Below are 22395 nucleotides of genomic sequence, written 5' to 3'. Positions count from 1 at the left end.
ATGTAGAACAAATTAGGATGGATGATGCATACTTCATCTTAAAGACTCGAACTCCTTGTTTAAATGTGTTGTTTTATTGCGGCTTTTAATTGTTTGATTTCTAAGTGGTAATAATAACATTGTATGCGTTCATTTTTCAAAGTTTATATTAAGTATTCTTGTATTCCAGTGATATCGATAACAGGCTAGTTATCGTATGATCCTTAGCGTCAATACATTCGTGAGGCCAGTGGGGTCACCCAACCTTGAAGACTTCCGGAAGTCACGGAGTCACTCGGCTGTTGAGACGTCACAAAGCCGTTCAGCCATGAAGATGTCACAGGCAATACAGCTATAAAGACGTCACTAGATCACGAAGCTACGGAGCCGTCCAATAAAAACCACGTTCAGGGCAACGTGATCCTAACTCTAGCTGTCCGCAACGTGATCCTAACTCTCGTGATCCTAACTCTAGCTGTCCAATAAAGTTATGTTACTTCAATAGGCTCATGTGAACTGGTCTACAAATATTGTCTGTCTTGTGCCCTTACATACATAGCTCTAAGCCCTCCTGTCTTGTCTCGTGTCTTCACATACATAGCCATAAAGACCTGTCTTTATTGTCTCATGTTCACATACCTAGGTCTTATGACATTCTGAGTTAATTATGTCTCGTCTTGTGGTCTTTACATATCTAGCTCTATATACCTAAACTGTCTCAAGTCTTCATATACCTAGGTCTAAAGACCTTCTGTATCGACTGTCTCATGTTCACATACCTAGGACTAAAGACCTTCTGTCTTAAGTCACGCAATGCGTCTTAACAGACTTTCAAGTAAAATATATCCAAGTGCCTCAACTCTATTTTATTTACCAAAAAATGTGACCATCGTATTATCATAATCGTGTATGCTACCAGGAAAGCACTTCTCACGTAAGGCAATAGATAATGGAGTTAGATACAGGCAAGAACGACAGATTGGTGCCCTAGGACTACTAAGTGGTTTGGTGCAGACGAACAATCCAGAGACACAATCGTCTGCCACATTTTACTTCCGGTAAAACCTTCAGTTTTCGCTTATCATCTTGACAAAAAGATAAGTAATGCATTCAATGAGTTTTTGAGTCATTCTAACAAGTAAATAATTAGGTAGTCAATGAGTTTTTGAGTCATCTAAACAAGTAAATAGTTCGATAGAAAGTAAACCTCTTACTTCCATAGTAAAGTTAGCGCTAAGTTTGATAACACGAAGTCCAGAAATAAAAACACTTTCATTCAAGAAGTGACATAATATAGATAACTCGTCATGGTGGCTATATAATTCAAAGTATATCTCAGGTGTGGTATACCTAATATATATGTATATGTATATATATATATATATATATATATATATATATATATATATATATATATATATATATATATATATATATATATATATAGGCTATATATATATATATATATATATATATATATATATATATATATATATATATATATATATATATATATATATATATATATATGTATATATATAGCCTATATATATATATAAACAATATGTATACAACTTTCCATAAATGTCATGGGCCTACACTATCTACAATGGCATCTGCATTTGTTATCGTGCAGGTATTCGTCTAATTATGTCTCGTCTGCTGGTAATTAGTTTACAGTTTGCTCACTCGTTCGGTAAACATACCCACCCTCCCGGCTCTACCCCCCACGGTAAACACGCCAAGGACGGGCTATGCCTATCTCGTGTTGTGATACAACTGGCCGATTAGCCTAGTCTGCACGTCACCCGTGTCACAACTCCCGGCCATGTCAACAGTCCCTGCAGCAGACGCCAACAGTCCCTACAGCAGACACCAACAGTCCCTGCAGCAGACACCAACAGTCCCTGCAGCAGACACCAACAGTTCCTGCAGCAGACACCAACAGTCCCTGCAGCAGACACCAACAGTCCCTGCAGCAGACACCAACAGTCCCTGCAGCAGACACCAACAGTCCCTGCAGCAGACACCAACAGTCCCTGCAGCAGACACCAACAGTCCCTGCAGCAGACACCAACAGTTCCTGCAGCAGACACCAACAGTCCCTGCAGCAGACGCCAACAGTCCCTGCAGCAGACGCCAACAGTCCCTGCAACAGACACCAACAGTCCCTGCAGCAGACACCAACAGTCCCTGCAGCAGACACCAACAGTCCCTGCAGCAGACACCAACAGTCCCTGCAGCAGACACCAACAGTCCCTGCAGCAGACACCAACAGTCCCAGCAACAGACACCAACAGTCCCTCCAGCAGACGCCAACAGTCCCTGCAGCAGACGCCAACAGTCCCTGCAACAGACACCAACAGTCCCTGCAGCAGACACCAACAGTCCCTGCAGCAGACACCAACAGTCCCTGCAACAGACACCAACAGTCCCTGCAGCAGACGCCAACAGTCCCTGCAACAGACACCAACAGTCCCTGCAGCAGACACCAACAGTCCCTGCAACAGACACCAACAGTCCCTGCAGCAGACACCAACAGTCCCTGCAGCAGACACCAACAGGCTAGCAGACGCCAACAGTCCCTGCAGCAGACACCAACAGTCCCTGCAGCAGACACCAACAGTCCCTGCAGTAGACACCAACAGTCCCTGCAGCAGACACCAACAGTCCCTGCAGCAGACACCAACAGTCCCTGCAGCAGACACCAACAGTCCCTGCAGCAGACGCCAACAGTCCCTGCAGCAGACACCAACAGGCTAGCAGACGCCAACAGTCCCTGCAGCAGACTTTAGAAGATCTTACAAATAAAACCCAAAAGACTTACTAGAAGTAATATGATACCATAACCCTTTAAAGTACGTATGGGTTATTTCATACGGTATAATCGTGGCCAATTAACACTTCCCCAGCGGTTAATTAGTCATAACCTAGGGTCAAACAATTAGCAGAAACACAAGCCACCGGTCAAGTTGCTAGTAGCCAATTGAAACTAACCCAACCGTTCAGTAGCCCTCAGACGTATAACCCTAACCTACGGCTTTAGTAGCCACACGAGTTGAAGTAAGAAGACGCCATGTAACACAGATATAGCCATTTATCAAGCTAAACTTCCCCGAGCCCCCTAGAGAGCTACCGGATACACTAGGAATTGCTATCATCAACGATTCCGCTCGCGAGACTCCTAAAGCCCTCATGTCATTTTATAGTCTCTCCCCCCCCCCCCCCCTCCTCTTATTTTTCTTGCTAGTTTCTAGAAGCTTCGAAACGGCGCTCGGTATCTGTGACACTTTCAAGGGTGTAATATGAAGTGGAAGGTGGGGGGAGGGAGGGAGTGGGGTTGGGGGGAGTGATGAGCTGGCCGTAACTCCAAGAGGAGGAAAAACAGAGATATCATCACTGATGGCGTATATCGTGGGGTGGGGGGGGGGGGGGTCAACTTCAACTGGTTTTGTTGTGGGTGTCATCTTCGTTATCGTGACTAGCCCTCACTTCTCTTTATCCTCCTCCCCCCCCCCTCCCATTAACCTTCTTTACACTCCTTACTTTGTCTACATTAGTCAAACTTTTTACTTTGTCTACATTAGTCAAACTTTTTACTTTGTCTACATTGTTATGGAACGATGGTCATCAGTATGGTTAGTATTGATGGTGGTGATGACTGCAGTGAGAGGTTAAACAGTTGTGTGGCGAATTAGACACTGTATATTACTTGATTGTTGAAGAAGACACCAACACAATTTCAGCTGAACAACTTTAATTAATAGATAATCAAACTACACTCTATATGGTCTAAGGAAAACAGAAATAGTTCATTAACAGCGGCCGGCCTTAGGGGCCACACTTTACAAGAACACAAAAACACGACTACATTCTAACCAGCCTAACGTTCAACTGTCCTATCTTTCTGGCCAAGCTTGACCCTGGGTTCCTTAACCCCTGCATGACCCCGGCATTCCAGCGAGGGGGAGGGACGGGCGCCTGCAAAATCCTAGGTGGGACTAATGCATTGTGTCCCAGTTCAGGGGGGGAGGGGAGCTGCGGAGGGGCAGTACACGCTGTCACAGTTCAGGTGTAGGGCAGGAGGGGGTGGGGTAGATACTCACTAGCGGTGGGACGAGGGGGGGGTTGGACTCATAACATCTCCCCTTTCCTTTGACAAGCTGGCAAAGCCAGCGAGGCTTACACTCTACATACATGATCTATCACATGCAACAAACTACAAACTAATACACTAAGAGCAGTAATAACATATGTAGGAAAGCAACACTTCAAACATCTTAGTACGATAAAAAGTAATTACTGTGTCTAAACTCTAAACAATCAACAGCTAACAAAGTTCAATAATTAATGCTACTGAGTAATGCTAAATCTAAAGTAGTTTGTACAACATTATATAGTTCGTGTCTAGAATTTGTCGCTATAGCATATACAAATGAACTCTTCCATGTCATCTATTTCAGTAGTTTTTTTTTGTTTTTTTTTTTTAAACTGTACGACTATATGTATCTAATGGGGAAAAAATTGTTATAGATCTATAAATTTCAGCATAATAAGGTTAAGAAATCCTCAATATAGGCTACCACAAGCAACACTTCATTATTTCTCCTAGATAAAACTTCTCACGTTGGTAAAACTAAGTAATATGGCCACAATTATAATTAGTTTCTCTACAACATACAAAATATCTTAGAGGAATATTTTCCAACAAAACCCAAAAAAAATCAATAGACAAGATATACTCGGCAACACATCATCGAGATACCATCATAAAAACCCATTAAAAAGCATAGACTGCATCATCAGTCTCTAAACATCATCTCATTCTTGTCCTACTATCTATCTAGCGGAAACTCAACCGTCGCAAGCTTACCGTCAAGTAAGTGGAACGATTGACCGCTTCACACATCATCGTCCTATCTAGCTATCTAGCGGTAACTCAACCGTCACAAGCTTACCGTCATGTAAGTGGATCGATTGACCGCTTCAAAATTTCACAACATAAATAAACAATAACTCTAAGCTACCGGGTTCAATCATCACACGATTAAGAAAATAAATCCTCCAAGGATAGTGTATATTATAGGCATCTCGTTATTTAAACAGTGTGTCAACTGGTTAATAATAGAAAATTTTTAACAAATCAGGTTATAAAAGTTATGATTGTCTTGTAAAGGATCCTAACTTTATGATTGGTATATAAGCTTTTAGCTGGCACATCGAAAAAATAAAGACAGAAATGATTTAAAAGTGCATTGATTAAATGTAAACAATCTCTAGCACAACAAAAAATTAAATCTAACAAAAAAAATTCAACAAACAATTCCTTATTGCTGACTTCTATGACTTCTAACAAATGCAGCTAATTGACCTAAACTAAAGAATTATAGACTTAACTGACTGCTGGACTTTGGCATGCGACTGACAGAAGAGGAACAACGCCTTTTATTATTGTTACAACAAATTGGAGCTTAACATTTCTAAATCTACATTCGTCGGCTTGGACATCTGGAACTGCTGTGGGATGACATCGACACATGAACACTTCATTTTAACTTCAGTGGGGTAGGGTACTTCATATCGTCATTAGGGGTACACGAATACTCCATATCATCACGGGACATCAGGGGTGTAGGGATATTTCACATCATCATGGGTGGAGGGGTACTTCACATCATAACAGTTCAGATGCCATTAGACTACAAACAATGACGATTTAGTCAGTAGTCACTCTCACTAATCACTGTAACATACTTCAATGTTGTAAATATAAATTCTTCAATTCTAACAAGTCACCAAAGGCAATTAAAGTAGGTAGTCCAAGTTAATGAAAGTCCTAATTCGCGTATTCTCAGAAATAGCTGCACAAAACTTGAAAATAAACTAATAGTGACAGTTCTGTCTCACAGATTTTGAAACAACAGTTCCAACTTATGTAGATCTACGTAAAACTTGACAACGACGAGCTTGACGATTAACAGAGACGACGTGTGGCAGTGGCGTGGCAAAAAAAATAATAGATCTGTACCTCTTCGAGAATCACCGAAGTTTAAAAAAGTTTCACAATATATTTTCGCAAAGTTCTTTTACACTGTTCGACGTTCTTTAAAAGTCAGTTTGCTACTCAACCAAAAACGTTATGAATAATTTTAGCTGCTCTATCAAAATATTGTAAGTCGGTTCGCTGTTAGAGAAATCTAGATAGTTTTGCTCCTTGATCCGAATATTATGAATGTCCTTTTTGCTACTCCGCCAAAATGTAATAGGTCGTTTTGCTGCTCCACCAAATGTTATGGAACGATGGTCATCAGTATGGTTAGTATTGATGGTGGTGATGACTGCAGTGAGAGGTTAAACAGTTGTGTGGCGAATTAGACACTGTATATTACTTGATTGTTGAAGAAGACACCAACACAATTTCAGCTGAACAACTTTAATTAATAGATAATCAAACTACACTCTATATGGTCTAAGGAAAACAGAAATAGTTCATTAACAGCGGCCGGCCTTAGGGGCCACACTTTACAAGAACACAAAAACACGACTACATTCTAACCAGCCTAACGTTCAACTGTCCTATCTTTCTGGCCAAGCTTGACCCTGGGTTCCTTAACCCCTGCATGACCCCGGCATTCCAGCGAGGGGGAGGGACGGGCGCCTGCAAAATCCTAGGTGGGACTAATGCATTGTGTCCCAGTTCAGGGGGGGAGGGGAGCTGCGGAGGGGCAGTACACGCTGTCACAGTTCAGGTGTAGGGCAGGAGGGGGTGGGGTAGATACTCACTAGCGGTGGGACGAGGGGGGGGTTGGACTCATAACATCTATTAGTCAAACTTTTTACTTTGTCTACATTAGTCAAACTTTTTACTTTGTCTACATTAGTCAAACTTTTTACTTTGTCTACATTAGTCAAACTTTTTACTTTGTCTACATTAGTCAAACTTTTTACTTTGTCTACATTAGTCAAACTTTTTACTTTGTCTACATTAGTCAAACTTTTTACTTTGTCTACATTAGTCAAACTTTTTACTTTGTCTACATTAGTCAAACTTTTTACTTTGTCTACATTAGTCAAACTTTTTACTTTGTCTACATTAGTCAAACTTTTTACTTTGTCTATATTAGTCAAACTTTTTACTTTGTCTACATTAGTCAAACTTTTTACTTTGTCTACATTAGTCAAACTTTTTACTTTGTCTACATTAGTCAAACTTTTTACTTTGTCTACATTAGTCAAACTTTTTACTTTGTCTACATTAGTCAAACTTTTTACTTTGTCTACATTAGTCAAACTTTTTACTTTGTCTACATTAGTCAAACTTTTTACTTTGTCTACATTAGTCAAACTTTTTACTTTGTCTACATTAGTCAAACTTTTTACTTTGTCTACATTAGTCAAACTTTTTACTTTGTCTACATTAGTCAAACTTTTTACTTTGTCTACATTAGTCAAACTTTTTACTTTGTCTACATTAGTCAAACTTTTTACTTTGTCTACATTAATCAAACTTTTTACTTTGTCTACATTAGTCAAACTTTTTACTTTGTCTACATTAGTCAAACTTTTTACTTTGTCTACATTAGTTAAACGTTTTACTTTGTCTACATTAGTCAAACTTTTTACTTTGTCTACATTAGTCAAACTTTTTACTTTGTCTACATTAGTCAAACGTTTTACTTTGTCTACATTAGTCAAACTTTTTACTTTGTCTACATTAGTCAAACTTTTTACTTTGTCTACATTAGTCAAACTTTTTACTTTGTCTACATTAGTCAAACTTTTTACTTTGTCTACATTAGTCAAACTTTTTACTTTGTCTACATTAGTCAAACTTTTTACTTTGTCTACATTAGTCAAACTTTTTACTTTGTCTACATTAGTCAAACTTTTTTCTTTGTTTACATATTAGTCAAACTTTTTTCTTTGTTTACATTAGTCAAACTTTATTGTAATTCTCATTACCGTTTGACGGTGACTTTTTGAAAGATGTAACATTTTCTTGTACTTAAGAAAACGCCAACACATTTATAGAAAACTTAACTGTGTTTAGTTTGTCATAAATCGACAGTCAGAACCAATAGATAAAACAAAATCCGTTTATTTTAGTCTCCTTGTTTGTCTAGATCAAGCGTCAAGTAAATCATTTTTTTTTCAAAATTGTTATAATATATTATAATATTTTATAATATATTTGGTTTTCCAATAAACACGAGAAAAATTCCCCTCCCATGGCTTTATTAACAACTTCATTAGATTAACTAACTTACATGTCATCCTAACATAATGACATGATTCTGCATTATCTACTCCTCCTCAAGATTTTGATATCTATAGATGGGGATTTTTTAAAACTGTCAATCATTTGTATCTGGTTTTTAACATTTACATTTCGATTTTATCACCCCAACAAAAATTATATTCTTTGAAACGAATTCAGGTATCTGATTCACCCTTCTCTTCTCAAATAGGAACAAAATACATTAACATCATTCTATTCTTTTTTGTCCTACCCTTTTTCTTCTATTTCTTATCGTTCCCAACAATTTTCACGTGTTTTACGGACATATCCACACCATCCACTGAGTTTTTGGGTCTTCATCTTTTTCTTGATATTTTTACTTTCTCGTATATTCGAAGTATAGAGAAAGTCTTGTAATCGTGCAAAAAAAAAATCACAAATTTGTCACAAATCTCGACGTTTTACACCTCACTGATACGGGAAAACATAATTTTGCAATCTTGTCCGTATGTCTGTGTGTCTGTTAGTGTGTGTGTCTGTCTGTGCGTAAACACGATAACTTGAGTACCGTTACAGCTAGGTTGATGAAATTTCATATATGAGTATTTTATCGAAATCGTAGATCCGTATCAACTTTTGAGCGATTTCCGATAACTGGCAGTGGTACTTTTTCTACTTTGAATTTTTCAAAAGCCTATAACTTGAGTACTATTTCAGATAGATAAATGAAATTTCACATGAAAGTAAAAAATATAATTTTCTACCTTCTTTCAAATTTTGAGTAATTTCCGTTGACAGGAAGTACTAATTTACGCTATTTCCGATTTCTCAAAAAACGCATGTAAATTTATAAAGTACTAATAATATTGCGCACTATTATGCACATTTTGTTTTGGCGTTCGCTTGGTGCGCAATTCTTTTTTCTATGAGATTCTATTCTATTTTTAAAAGTTTAAGTAATTAAAAATCATGTCTATATTCCAAGTTATATAAGAATATTCGAGAAAGTTTAGGGGAGATCACTCCCGGTTTATTTTTTAAGTTAATTGTTGTGCCGGTCTGGTAATATATTGTGTAGCACGGTACATCAACGCATGGCTTATCCATCTTAAATTTCATATCCAGTCAACCATATCGTCCAGTGCTGTGGTGTAGGGTTCAAGACAGCGTGAGCAGAAAACACATATGTATGTATGTGTGCGTGTGTGTGTATGTGTGTGTGTCTGTGTGTGTCCGTATTCGTGTGTTTGCTCGAGTTTGTGCACGTGTGTCACCACAATTGCTGTCAATTCGAAACATTAATTAATCAGCAACACATACTATTGAATTCCCGACAGATACACTACACTCTCAGCAATAGAAAAAAAAAGTTTTTTTTTTACTTTGTATACATATTATAAACTTTATTCTCCAAATACAATATCTTACATGAAAAAGCAAAATACATTTAGAAAAATGACATAAAATTATCAAAATGGAAATATAAGATAACCATTATATACATTATATATATTCATCCAGCTTTATACAAGTACGTATCAGCCCAGCCGGATATTTTAATCCGACTGAGACGGTATTTAAAGTCCGGAACACCCGACTTAATCAATAAAGCATAAACACTGCTGTGAATTAATCATCTAGAAAAGGTAAAATTTGCTGTTAGGGTTAACCTTGATCACTTTTGCTAGGTAAAATCATTTTAAAATACAAATGTATTTAACGATATCTTTAAATAAAATATTAGCAACATTTATATATATATATGTGAAATCATTAGTCAAATGTAGGCTACATAAAAGGAAATATGTGTACGTATTTACAGTAAAATATATATATATACGTGTTTCTTAAACTGGTTAAATAGTTATGATGTTGATATTTACCAGTAGGCCTATTATTTTTTGTAGTTTGTTATGTATAATTAAATTTGTTCTACAGGCTACTAAATATAAAAAAGAAAACCCATCAGCCTTAATAGAACTAAGCCTGGTAATACTAAGACGAGTGAGACTATATCTTCTAAGAGTCTTGTTATATTAAGCCTTGTGAGAACAAGCCTTTTAAAATTGAATTAATTAAAACGCTTTCCCCAAATCAATAGACATATATTTCTGACCAAATGTTTATAGTTACTACTAGAACCAGAATCTCTACGTCTTATCTTTTAATGAGCGCACCATTCGATTCAACTTTATAGCAAGCTGCATGGGACTGAGAACATGCAACACTGAAGTCGATACATTGCGATGGTCATTTTTATTACCCAGAGAAAAAAAATTCGTTTAATCTTAGAAGCTGTATAATTTTATACGTGTTTATATATATATTCCAATGTATAGTCTGCTAACTTCATTATAACATTAAAATACAAAACCATAACATTAATAGATATATGCACGCCAAAACCGGTTTAAAGAATATTTATAGTTCAGGAAATAAAAATCTGCTTATAGTGTTACAAATGAGGCAATTATCCTGTTTATTTTATTTACTAAAATAAAATTCGTTTCTAAGCATTAAAATATTCTGTTATTAAATGAAAAACCAAATTAATTTGAGATGTCAGTTATTCTAACAAAATTTAAAAAACAATTTAAATGCTTTTTTTACAACACTTTTAAATGAAGTTAGATCTAGATCCTGAAATACTTCAAGAAAAATGAAAACGTATAAGTGCATATATTTCTGTACAAGTGATAAGTGGTTGGTGTAGGGGTACAGAGCTGGGTTTAGCTGGAGTCATCTCCAGCTTCAGATGGGGTATCGTTGTATAGGCCCTGCTCCATCATTTCCTGAGAAGTAAAGGGGTTCAATGAGCATTCAGGGTATCACGTGGTGCAAAGGTTAGTCACGAGGTTAGAGGATTAGCCTGGATCCCTTATAGATTAGCTAATCTCACCCAATGGTAACTTTACAAATGTGATCGCTAATAAATCTCACCAAATTTTACAAAATGCTTGTCTTAAATTTAAATCTTACTTTGTGAAAAAAAATAATTGCTCACAAACCAAAGTGTGTAAATAAAATATATAATTCATATAAAATAGTTTTCAGAAAATATTCGTTTTAATTTTGATTTCGTTTCCAAATGTATATGTATATATTTGATTTTACTTTATTAGTTTACAAAAGGCCAAGTAATTATTCTATCTTATGTATAAAAAGGAATCATAATTAGAAACCTTTTTTAAAGTATGTGGTTTTCTTAAAAATTAAAATAATAAAATTACAATTTATATTATTCATAATTTGACCGTAAAATAAATAATTACTTTTTGTTTGATTTGCATTTCAGTTCAATAATAGTCATTTGTATATCTAAGTAAATTTTTACATTAGTAACTAATTACTAATTGTAAAAAATCATCACAATGGTTTCCATTCATGTGTTCCTAAAATCCTTTATCATTGTCCATTTTACACAGCAATGATTTTCTTTTTAAATACGCAGGTACTGTAAAACATCCTTTATTGGTGTTGCTTTAATGCTTCAGGTTAAACTATCAAGTTTAGCTCCGGCCTCAGGTTAAACTGTCGAGTTAAGCTCCGGCGGCGACGATTTTCTATCCTGATCTCCAAGCCAGTTATGTAGTTTTTTTTCCGAAAACGGAAGCAGGAAATGGGTATTTAAATGGCGACTGGTTGCCAAATGCGAAGTCAGCTAAGGGACGGTAATAGTTATCAGAAAACAGAATTATGTCCCTTCGATTGAGGAACCAATAAATATTCTAGAGCCTCGATAAAGGCATGTTGTGAGCCCCTGCTCAAACTGCCACTTAATACCTTGGATAAGCCGTTTTAGTTTAGAAGTTTAATGTTAGCTAGAATCGTCACTAACTTTGATGGTCGAGTGGTTGTAGAGCCCCTGCTCCATGAGCTGCATGGCCAAGGGGTTTCGAACCCCGACGGATTTCTTGATTTTGGCCCTCTTGTTCTGGAACCAGATTTTGATCTGCGACTCCGTCAGGCCGAGCTCGTCTGCCAGATTTTTCCTCCGCGTTTCCGTCAGGTACCTGGTGATAAGAAATTATTCACATTTCACTACCTCACGTTAGTGATGGTTTTAAGTAATATGGCGATACAAATTATTCACGTTACGAGACCACACTTTAGTGATGGTGTTAAGTTATATTTTCTCTGTAGCGCATCGCACCCATATTTATTTACGAATCAATCCAAAGGGCACGAGTTTTACCAAACTAAAGATTGAAATATGTCTGACTACCAGCTACCTATTCTTTAGACATATGAACAGTACGTGATATTTTTATAGCACAGTGCACATTATTTATTAATAATAAAGTACGTTAGCGTGTGACCTACCATCATTAAACTTCGAGTCAAATGTCATCTAATGTAATATACAAGACACACAGTACATTTAAAAAAAAAATACATTTCCTAGTTACCGGAAGTCACCAAAGATTTTTTTTTAAATGCCTAGTTACCGGAAGTCACAAAAAAGAAATGTAAAAAAAATAGCTATTTACCGGCAGTCATCGAACTCTCGCTTCAACCTCTGAAGTTGATCGTTGGTGAAGGCCGTTCTCGGCCTCTTCTCGTCCTGGATCTTGTTCCGTTTGGGCTTTCGTGATCTTGGGCCTGTTGATGTTCAGATTGAGAACCATTGTTAATTTACACGTGTTTGGTTGTGAACTCAGTTTTTTTGACGCTAAGTGATGTCTTATTGCCTGTGGTTTCTCTTGTGTTCGATACGGGAATGTGTGTATTATGATAGCCAGTGTTAAGTGTATAATATACAATATTTGTTTAATACTTTAAGCATTATAAGAACTGTATGATTTTACTGTAAAAACTATAATATTGTTAGATTTACTTATGAACAATGCGATGGTAGCTTTGGGCACACAGGGGATACCCAATTCTAAAAATAGTTTAATACAAATAATTATCGCCTTAAAATGCCACCAACAGAGCCGAAGAGCTCTACATAGAAAATAAAAATTATCAGTTAAATTAGGTATTGCTAATCTTAGAGGAGGAGGGGGATGGGCGGGCTGTGCTAAGTAAATGATAGTCTAAGGGTACTAAGAAATTCTGCTAGCTACAAGGGACCATTGTTACCGCTAAGTCGAAAAGTAGATGGAGGACATACCACGTACCCTAACAACTGCGGAAATTACCCACAATACTTATCCCACACACGGTAAACTTAATTAAAGTATACATCAAACATTCACCAAGCAGGCAATTAAAATTCTGTGTTAATTGCACGCGTTGTTTCTAACATCGTTCAAGTACCGAACACCGTACGCCCTCTCGTGTTGGGCTATCATCTTGTACACGCTTGCGTACACATGCGTACGGTGTTTACGTTTAATAACACACGCCGGAATAAGTCCGTGGAATGTGTATAATCTTTAAATTAGCATTTCACGAACTGAAATCGGGAAAACCCAATTTTATTTGAACCTATATTTAACCGGGGAAATAACTGTAATTATTTTATTTGAAAAACCCCATCTCGTGTGGGTTAAGTCGAGAGAGACCCGCCCTAGCAGCCCCACCCCACACAGTCGACCCAGTGTTTCTTTAAAGTGAGTGACTTCACAAAAGGTGATTTTGTTTTCTGTGAGCGGATATGACGTAACGACAAAGGAAGTGTTACGTCAGTGATCTCCTTTATGGACAGAGGTTGCGGAATTACCCAGTGATGTAAAGGGGGAGTGGGGTATTTCATCAGTAAGTGTGAGGCCTTAATTGTTTGAAAGAGGAAGGACATGGCAACATTTACACTACAAAACAATATTAATGCAATATTAATGGCGAAATGGACAAGAGGATATTTAATTAATTACACAATATTTTGTTTTACATTGTTCCAAAATACAACTTAATAGGAACGTTATGAATAATAATCATGTTTTAAAGATAATATTAATATAAATGTAAGTGTTGGAATCATGGGCCATTTAGCAAAACGATAACATTTTGGTTAATATATGTTAGCCCAATCAAATATAGCAGTAAAAACACAATGCAGTTAGAATCATCGGCTGAAGTTAATGTCACTAACAATTACCTTGTAGTACGCCATTAGTTTCACAGTGTTCGGTTGATTGTTATTGAAAAGCAAGGTAACTTTTGATCATCTAATTACATTAACAATTTACTACTCACTTTACAAAGTAAGTCCAGTACATCAAACGATTTTTTAACCGGAAATAGATTCAAATAGTTTGAAACCCGCTTTTAAATTTCAATAACGGTATTGTCAGTAATGCAGAATAAGGTGACAGTATAATTAAGTTGGAGCTAATACAATTCAAAGTGTGAATCGTTTTCTTGTGAGAATAAGAAAGTTGTAATTTTCTTTGCACTTTACTGTAAGTTGTTGTCTGTGTCGTGTAGTTAAAAATAAGATAGCAGCTCTCAACACCGCGCAGTGGCGCTGCGAACAATAGGCTTCTGTTGCTAGGATGGGGGAAATAAAGAGAAAGTGTGAGCTAAGGTGTAGCTCTGAATGGAGCTAATGAGCCCCTAAATGGCGTCTTCATTGAAACGAGGTCGGCGACACAAAAACTTGTCCCGGGCGCAGAAGGGTTAACACTGAACACACGAAATTATGTTGCCAGGCCCCTAAAGGGTTAATAAATCAAGATCGGAGTTCGTGCAGCTCGTCCATCATGTGGAACCTCCCCTCAGTCCCAGGCTCGCCGAGAGGAGGCGCCGGGGTGAGGAGGCGCCGGCGTGAGGGTCGGCCCGACATCGGAAGCCGCCGTCCGCTTCAGTACCCGGCTTCCTCTCTATGGCTAGCATCCGCGTGAACTGTGACCTCTGGAGGAAGCCATAATGGCTAATCGACATACTCCTTTTGACAAGTTCAAAGCAGGCATTTGTTCCTCTTTAGAACGGAGCATTACTGACTTAAACAATAACAGATTAGAAAGATGTACTAGCGAATATGAAGGGGAAAAAAAACGGAAGTATCGTCATCATTGTCACGGCCTTGTTCATGTTTTCCGCCATTATCGTCAATTAACGTGATCACAAACGTGATCCCAAACGTGATCGCAGGCAGGAAATGGGTGTAATAAAGAAACAGTCGGAAATATGATACGGTGTTTGATGCGCAGCGAGCCTTGACATATTGCGGATGTTGTTGGTTGTAGTGTTCCGTAATGAAGTGCTGCTAGACAGTGTGCTCAGTGGTCCATTTACGCAGTGTAGGTGCAAGGCCGTGCAGCATCTTAAGAATTACAAAGAATCTTGTATAGGTCATTACAAGAATGGCACACAAATATATACCGCACACAGTCTTAAGGTGCTGGGATAGGGACGTTGCTGGTGATACACTGTAGCCTGGTAATGACGGCAGCACTAAAATATGTGAACTGCCATAAAACATATAACTTAGGGCTTTTAACCTCAAGTTTTTTTTTTAAATGACATATAATGTCATGAAATTGTTTGAGTATTTTTTCGTATTTTCAGCTCCGATAAGATTTAAATAATTCTATTCAAACATCGATCGACTTAAACAGGAATTTTAAAGATATAATCAATTCAACTTTTATCGTACTTAAAATTTAAACATGCTAAATTCTTTAATATAAAATAGAGTATATATATATATATATATATATATATATATATATATATATATATATATATATATATATATATATATATATGTGTGTGTGTGTGTGTGTGTGTGTGTGTGTGTGTGTGTGTGCGTGCGTGTGTGTGTGCGTGTGTGTGTGTGTGTATGTATATAATATAGAGAAGTAATTATTTTTAAAATATTTATATATTTATTTATTTTGAATTTTTAAAAGCTTTTTAAAAATTCTTGTATAATTTATTCAAAACAGGCGCCAATTAATAAACGGGACAATCGAAGAAAACTAGAAAGCTGCAATTAGAGATAATGAAAGGAAGAAGTGAGATATGACACGGGGTGTGGGGGAGGGGGGAGGCGATAGCACGAGACAAAAATAGCATCACTGAGAGTGTGATTTCTGGGTGCCAGTTCCCGGGGGTGGGCTCCAGTTACAGGGTCGGTTGTTTTCCAAGATGTGATTCCAGATAGGGGGAGTGGGATGAGGGGGCGGGGGTGGGATGCATGTCGGCTTGTCTTTTAGGCGAGGGAGATGGGCTGCAATTATCTAATTAAGTCGGAGGGGTTGAAATTTATTCAGTTTTGATTGCATAAAACGCTGAGGTTTGTTTTGATGGTGTATTGATAAGAAGTTGTGAGTGGTGATTGGATGAATATGTGTGGGGGGGGGGCTGCGTGGGGTAGGGTAACAGTGTGTGTTGTGTTGAGTGAAGTAGCGGAGTGTGTAGAGATGAGAACTGGGAGTTTGTTAAGGTGGTGGTAGGAGTGGCGGGGAGGGGAGGGTAAGGTTGGGGTAGGGATGTCTTGAATGACGTCGTAGTGGCGGGGTGGGGAGGGTAAGGTTGGGGTAGGGATGTCTTGAATGACGTCGTAGTGGCGGGGTGGGGAGGGTAAGGTTGGGGTAGTGATGTCTTGAATACCGTCAAGGGGCGAGGGGTATGACATGATATGGGGGTAGAGTGGGGTAAGGTGTGTGGGGGTACGGCATAGTTTGGGGTGGTATGAGGGGAGGTGTGGGAGGCACGGCTTGGTTGGTGGTGTGACGGCATAGTGTGGAGGTTGATTGGGGTGTGGGGCATACGATAAAATAGTGTGGGGGTTGATAATGGATATGTGCGGGGTACGGCAGTGTGGGGTGGTGTGACGTATAAATGGGAGGTACGGCTTGATGTGTTTGTGGGGGGGGGGGGGTAGTGGGACGGGATGTGTGCGGGGTACGAGTTGAAGTGGGGGGGGGGGGGGTAGTGTGACGGTGTGGGCGAGACAGGGGTGGGGAGGAGCAGAACGTTCAACTAATTTCGTTCAATCAACCATTACAACCGTGTTTCTCAGACCCAAGACGGGACAGACGGGGGTCAAACAAATGACCCCGGGTCACCGCCATTTGACACCCCTGCCCTGGCGTTGTCTGGTGCTGGAGAATTGATTGCCTTCAATTTAAATTGGGGTGTGGGTGTGGGTGGGGGGGAGGGGTGCGGAGTTGTGTGATTATTGTAACTGTGCAGTCCCAAATTTGTAATCTAGAGAGAAACATGGGGGTCAGAATGTCTTGGTGCTTATTGGACAATGCTAGGCTTACGAAACCAGTTTTTCATTGAGTTTTTAAATAATCAAGCAGAAATTGCGTTACTTTGGTCTATTTTATTTCTTTTAAAATACCATTGTCTATTGTCTTAAAATGTAACCAAAAGATATTTTTTAAGGGAGACAATAATCAAGGTATTAAAAAAATGTTTTTAAGTACTCCTGAGTTCCATCCCCTGTTCACGGTTTAACTCCCCTTTAAAAATTATCCCGGAATTTATCTGCTAACCTGTACAATGAAACGTATCCCCATAATAAAACTGTTGCCAACGTTATCCGTCGCATTGGACGCACAGGTCTAAAAATAATATCAGATTTCGCACGGCCGTATCTTACAGGCAATTGTCCTGGGTTTTATGTTCAAATTTTATGATGAGCTATTCTAGACCTTATAATCTGGCGCGGCGAACACGCCCCTAAGCCTAGCATGTTCTATCATTAGAGAGAATTGTTCCACTCGCTTCTGGTAATCCCATATAGCTTATCAGACTTACACATCGCTTGCTACGCTTCGCGGAGAGGAATGTTGGGCTTCGCGGAGTGGAGGGGAAAAACAGAAAACGTATGATAGACGATGTTGATAAAATCTTACACAAACTTATATCGGAGGTTTATATATTTTTAATTGTAGCAAATTTTGTTACGTATAGTGACAGTGTAGTCTATTTATAATAATATAATGTAAGCTTTCCTCTAAATTCGCAAGCATTTCTATAACAGCTCGTGTTTATTTGGTGCATAACAAATGGGACGAGAAGTTGGTTTGTTATAGTGTTATATTGTGTTAAATGGCATGTCGGGGGTGGGGGTTATTGTAGTGTTATATTGTATTTTATGGAATGAGGTGGATGTTAAAAGTCGCTTTAAATAACATGTTGTTGTTTTTTGTTGTTTTTTTTTTGCAATTATATCTATTTTTTATTTTTTTTCAGGATTTTTTTATGATCAAATATCGTTTGATTAAATGTAACATTCTGAATCAAAATAAAAACGATTAATTTTTGCCTCAATCCTGAAATGATTTTATCATGTGGTTTATTTAATTATAAATTTAATTACATGGTACACGTATTTAGCAAATTACGAGTTATATAATAATCATAAAAAAATAGTCATTGAATATATTGAATCATCAGCTTCAATTTAGGTAAGTTCGCTACTCATCGTAAAAGTGTATCAACGCTTACCTCATGGGCATACATCAGTGTAAATAATATTTATTAGTCTGCTATATTAAATCGTACTGAGAAGTCATAAGCATAGACTTAAAAAAAAAAAAAAAAAAAAAAAAAAACACGATTTCATAAATTATCAGTTACGATTGGTCATCAGCTGTCTATGTCCCATGAGGGGCGACAGACACACCTAACCTAACTATGATTGGTCAGCTGAAACAGTGGCACTGGTTTGGTACCTACCTGAAGATGGACGGTCAGAATACCGGGTACAGAACACCCAAGCAGGCCATAGAGGATTGTCTGATTTCTCGTTAGGTTTGGTGGGTTTTTCCTTGGCGACTGCTGGGCTTTGTGTCTCTTGCTTCAGATCTGGCTTGGATTTGTCGGAGGAGGCTTTGCTGGAGATCTGAGGAGTAGGTGTTGGATTTACCGCTTCCGGTTTTTGGATGTTTGATGGTTGAGTTTTTGGAGTAATTTTCGGTGAAGTTTTGAGGTCTGTGTGTTGTCTTGGGGTTGGACTGTGCCAGTTAGATTTTGGAGCAGGTTCGGGGTTCTGGAATTGTTTGGTGGCCGGGTTGGTAGTTCCCTTCAGAGTGTCTTGAATGGTTTTATGAGTGTTGTTTAAAATTGGATGTAGAGAGCGAGTAAACATCTTGGCGATGTCTTGCTGTAGAAGGTGCTCCCGTTTCGACATGACGCCTTCGGGAGAGAAATAATTCTTGCGTGGGTCTGTTGTGGGGGGTGCTTGCACCTGCATCTGTGGGGGGTAGATGTGTGGGAACTGGACGAGAGGGTTGACGTGTGTGGGATGGATAAACGGAAAATGCCGTCCGATAAAATTTTCCAAGTCTTTGCTGGGGTTCGGGAAAAGTCTCTGAGGAAACATGAAATTTTCCTGACCCCGCATTTGTCTTTCGAGGTAGAGGCGTTGTCCCAGCTCCCACTTGTGGGCGTTGAGCTCTGACGATGAAAGCGGCGGTGATGGGGACGATGATGAAGAAGATGACGACGATGAGACCGACTCTGATCGTGATCTTGTGCTGAGGTCGACAGCCGTGAAAGCTGAGTGTGTAGACTTGAAGTCCTGTTTGGACATGTTCTCTACGGAGATTTCTGGAATTTTCTGGAATGATTTTGTGGGTTGGGTCGGCGTAACGACACTGCCAAAGTCTGGCCGCAAGATGGCGTCGATGGAGAAGTTGGTCTTTTTTTCTCGGGACTCGGTGCTTGTTTTGTTGTTGTTGTCTGTCGAGATACGACGCTCAGGTTTCGTAGGTGAGTCGTTTACATTTGTATCAAACGATGTGTTTTCTGATGATGGTGGGGTATTGTTTTTCTGTTTCGGCGTCGCATCGTTGACGTGGGTGGTCAGGTTCAAAGGTGAACAAGGTGGGGTTTCTGTTTCGATGTCAATAAAACACGAGGAGGGGGTCGGGGGACAGGAGTCCATGTTGTCCCCACCCTCCTCTTCATGTGTTTCATCATCTCCATCGAGATCGTCGTTATTCTCATCTAACTGAGTTTTCAGCTTACTCCCCATCTTTTGTAAAGAGGAAAAGAAATGAGTTCTGAGTAATTCTGTTTTGGCGATGTAGTTCAGACAATCGGAAGGCTCTTGGCGTTCAGTTTCCGGTGTCATGCGGCTGGGCAGTGACCGGCAGCGGACCATCTCGTGTTTATCTTTGGATGAGTGGCGTGGGCCGGGATTAGCGTCGCGGACAAACACGCTTAAGGTGTCGTCACGAGAGGCGGTGAGCCGGCGTTGTGACACCTGGAGCATCTGACGGAGACAGGCCTCTTTAAAGCTCGGGCTCGTTGCCGGTGACGTCACTTCCGGGAGACGATGATGACCCGGATTAATGTGGTACGGGGTTGTGTCTCCCCTCGCGGACACATCCCCCGCGACACAGAGATTGTCTTGACCGGTGTGTCGGAGTTTACCTGTGTCCACGTGACAGCCAGGGGTGGAGCTGTACGACAGGGCTGTACCGCAATCAGGCTGTTGTACTCGGCTTTCATTCACCAACAGCCGGGCTTGTTTGGGCGGTGACGTCACTCTGGCAGCGCTCGCGATGACGTCGGAGGCGGGGCGTTTCAATGACGTCACGCATTTTCGATCACAGCTATCCAGGCGTGTGACGCCGATCCCGGCAAACTGTGGCGTCGAGTTGTGAAGTTTTGCTGACTCCATGGCGTCACGGTAGAGGAAGGTGTCCATGCTCTTCATGAAGCAGACACTTTCCATTTTATGCCAGCGGCCGTCAGGGGGTGGTGGGGTGGCACCTACAAGACGATGGCGATCAGGATTCTTTCATGGGAACAACCAGATCACCTTGAAAATAGAACAAAGAAAATAAGTGTAATAAATAAAAAGTCAATTACAGGTAAAGCAGATTTGATCTGTTTATCTTTTGAATAGGTTGTGGTAAAAAATGTGTCATAAACTAGTTGGCTAGATGACAAAACGTGTTGTGGTAAACACATTTGATTGGCTGATTCAAGTCAGATGTTAAAAGATTTTTGGGCTATAAATACTTGATGAAATTCATTGCTTTGATTTGAGGCAGATTTATCAAACTGGTTGGAAGATTTGGTTTGCGATCTTTACAAAATATTTTTTAAATAGTCGACCTTTGACTTTGAATGTAATAGTCTCACGTGCTGTGTTAGAAAGAAACAGTATATAGGTTGTAATGGCGTGTGATAGAATTTTTGTTGTGATATGTGTTTTGATCGGTGGTATATGTGTTATTGTTTGTGATATAATGTGTGTTATTGTATATGCTATAGTGTGTGTTATGGCGTGTGTTATGATGTGTGTTATGGTGTTTATTGTATGTGGAATATGATATGTGCTATTGTCTGTACTATTGTAGTGTGTGTTATGACGAGTGTTATGATGTGTGTTATAGTGTGTGTTATGGTGTGGATTGTATGTGGAATATGGTGTGTGCTATCGTGAAATCTATGGCGTGTGTTATGATTCGTGTTATAGAGCGTGTTATGGTGTGTATTGTGTAAGGAATATAATGTATGCTATTGTGTGTACTACTGTAGTGTGCCCTTTCCCTTGTGTTGTGATGTGTGGTATGGTGTGAAATATGGTGTGTGCTGGAATGCGTGCTATCGTGTATGTTATGGTCTACACTTGTCCCACACATCTCCTATTATGACAGAGATCCGCGATATCTGCTACCAGATATTACCCTGAAACATTAGATACCACATAAGTCAACTTTGGCTGGTACACGCGAATGTTTTCATGACATAACCCTAAGCCTAAACCCTATCACTGACAATTCACAGTATGGCGATAACCCTAAACTCTACGGATTAATCTTTACCTCAACTAAACTCTAATCCTGACTCATTTCTAACCTTTACCCGATAGAACATCTAAAATGGATTAGAATAATTGATATTTATTTATTTTTAAATCCAACTGTTAATTTGAAGTCTTAGTGTACCAGTATTAGCAGTTCACCAATGGACAAAATCCAGTTTTAGTTGTTTTTTTTAAATATGTTTTTGTTTTAGTGTTTTTGTTAATTAAAATATCGGTTATTCATCTGTAAAATATTTATCAATCTCAAAAAAAGAATTTTATTGTGACAAAATGATAATGAAGTTGATAAAATTTAAAACACATTTCTTTCTTTATTATCTTAGCATAGCATGAGCTAATTAGCAAGGCCTAATTAGAGAAACAATTTTTGCTTTCATGTAGCCTACCTGTTTCTATTGTATATAAACGTTTCTTCTGTATTAACTAAATATTCGAATTAAATTTGTTTATTAACAAATAGCGTGCTACTCTTTAATTAGCATTTAAT

General features: G+C 38.7%; 1 protein-coding gene across 1 annotated transcript; it reads right to left on the bottom strand.

Annotated features, from left to right (window-relative positions):
- Positions 1-9632: 9632 nt before the first annotated feature.
- On the bottom strand, positions 9633-20883 carry LOC131948466 (homeobox protein engrailed-like). The gene is made up of 4 exons (XM_059310077.1): positions 18803-20883; positions 12709-12820; positions 12057-12231; positions 9633-11010 (listed from the first exon to the last, which is right to left on the bottom strand). The coding sequence occupies exons 1-4, from the start codon at positions 20805-20807 to the stop codon at positions 10948-10950; spliced, it is 2355 nt and encodes a 784-aa protein (XP_059166060.1). The 5' UTR covers positions 20808-20883; the 3' UTR covers positions 9633-10947.
- Positions 20884-22395: the final 1512 nt, after the last annotated feature.

Source organism: Physella acuta, unplaced genomic scaffold (genome assembly GCF_028476545.2).
Source record: "Physella acuta isolate Inbredline_101_S28 unplaced genomic scaffold, ASM2847654v3 ptg000647l, whole genome shotgun sequence".
NCBI lineage: Eukaryota > Metazoa > Mollusca > Gastropoda > Physidae > Physella > Physella acuta.
The sequence above is the reverse complement of the archived record's forward strand: the minus strand, read 5'-3'. Positions and strand labels throughout refer to the sequence as shown.

Excerpts from the sequence above, each read along its gene's own strand:
- LOC131948466 (XM_059310077.1), bottom strand. The coding sequence starts at position 20,807 with ATGGAAAGTGTCTGCTTCATGAAGAGCATGGACACCTTCCTCTACCGT. Across the intron at positions 12,821-18,802 it reads TTCTGACCGTCCATCTTCAG|GCCCAAGATCACGAAAGCCC; the intron begins GTAGGTACCAAA and ends GAACATCAACAG. Across the intron at positions 12,232-12,708 it reads CGAGAGTTCGATGACTGCCG|GTACCTGACGGAAACGCGGA; the intron begins GTAAATAGCTAT and ends TCTTATCACCAG.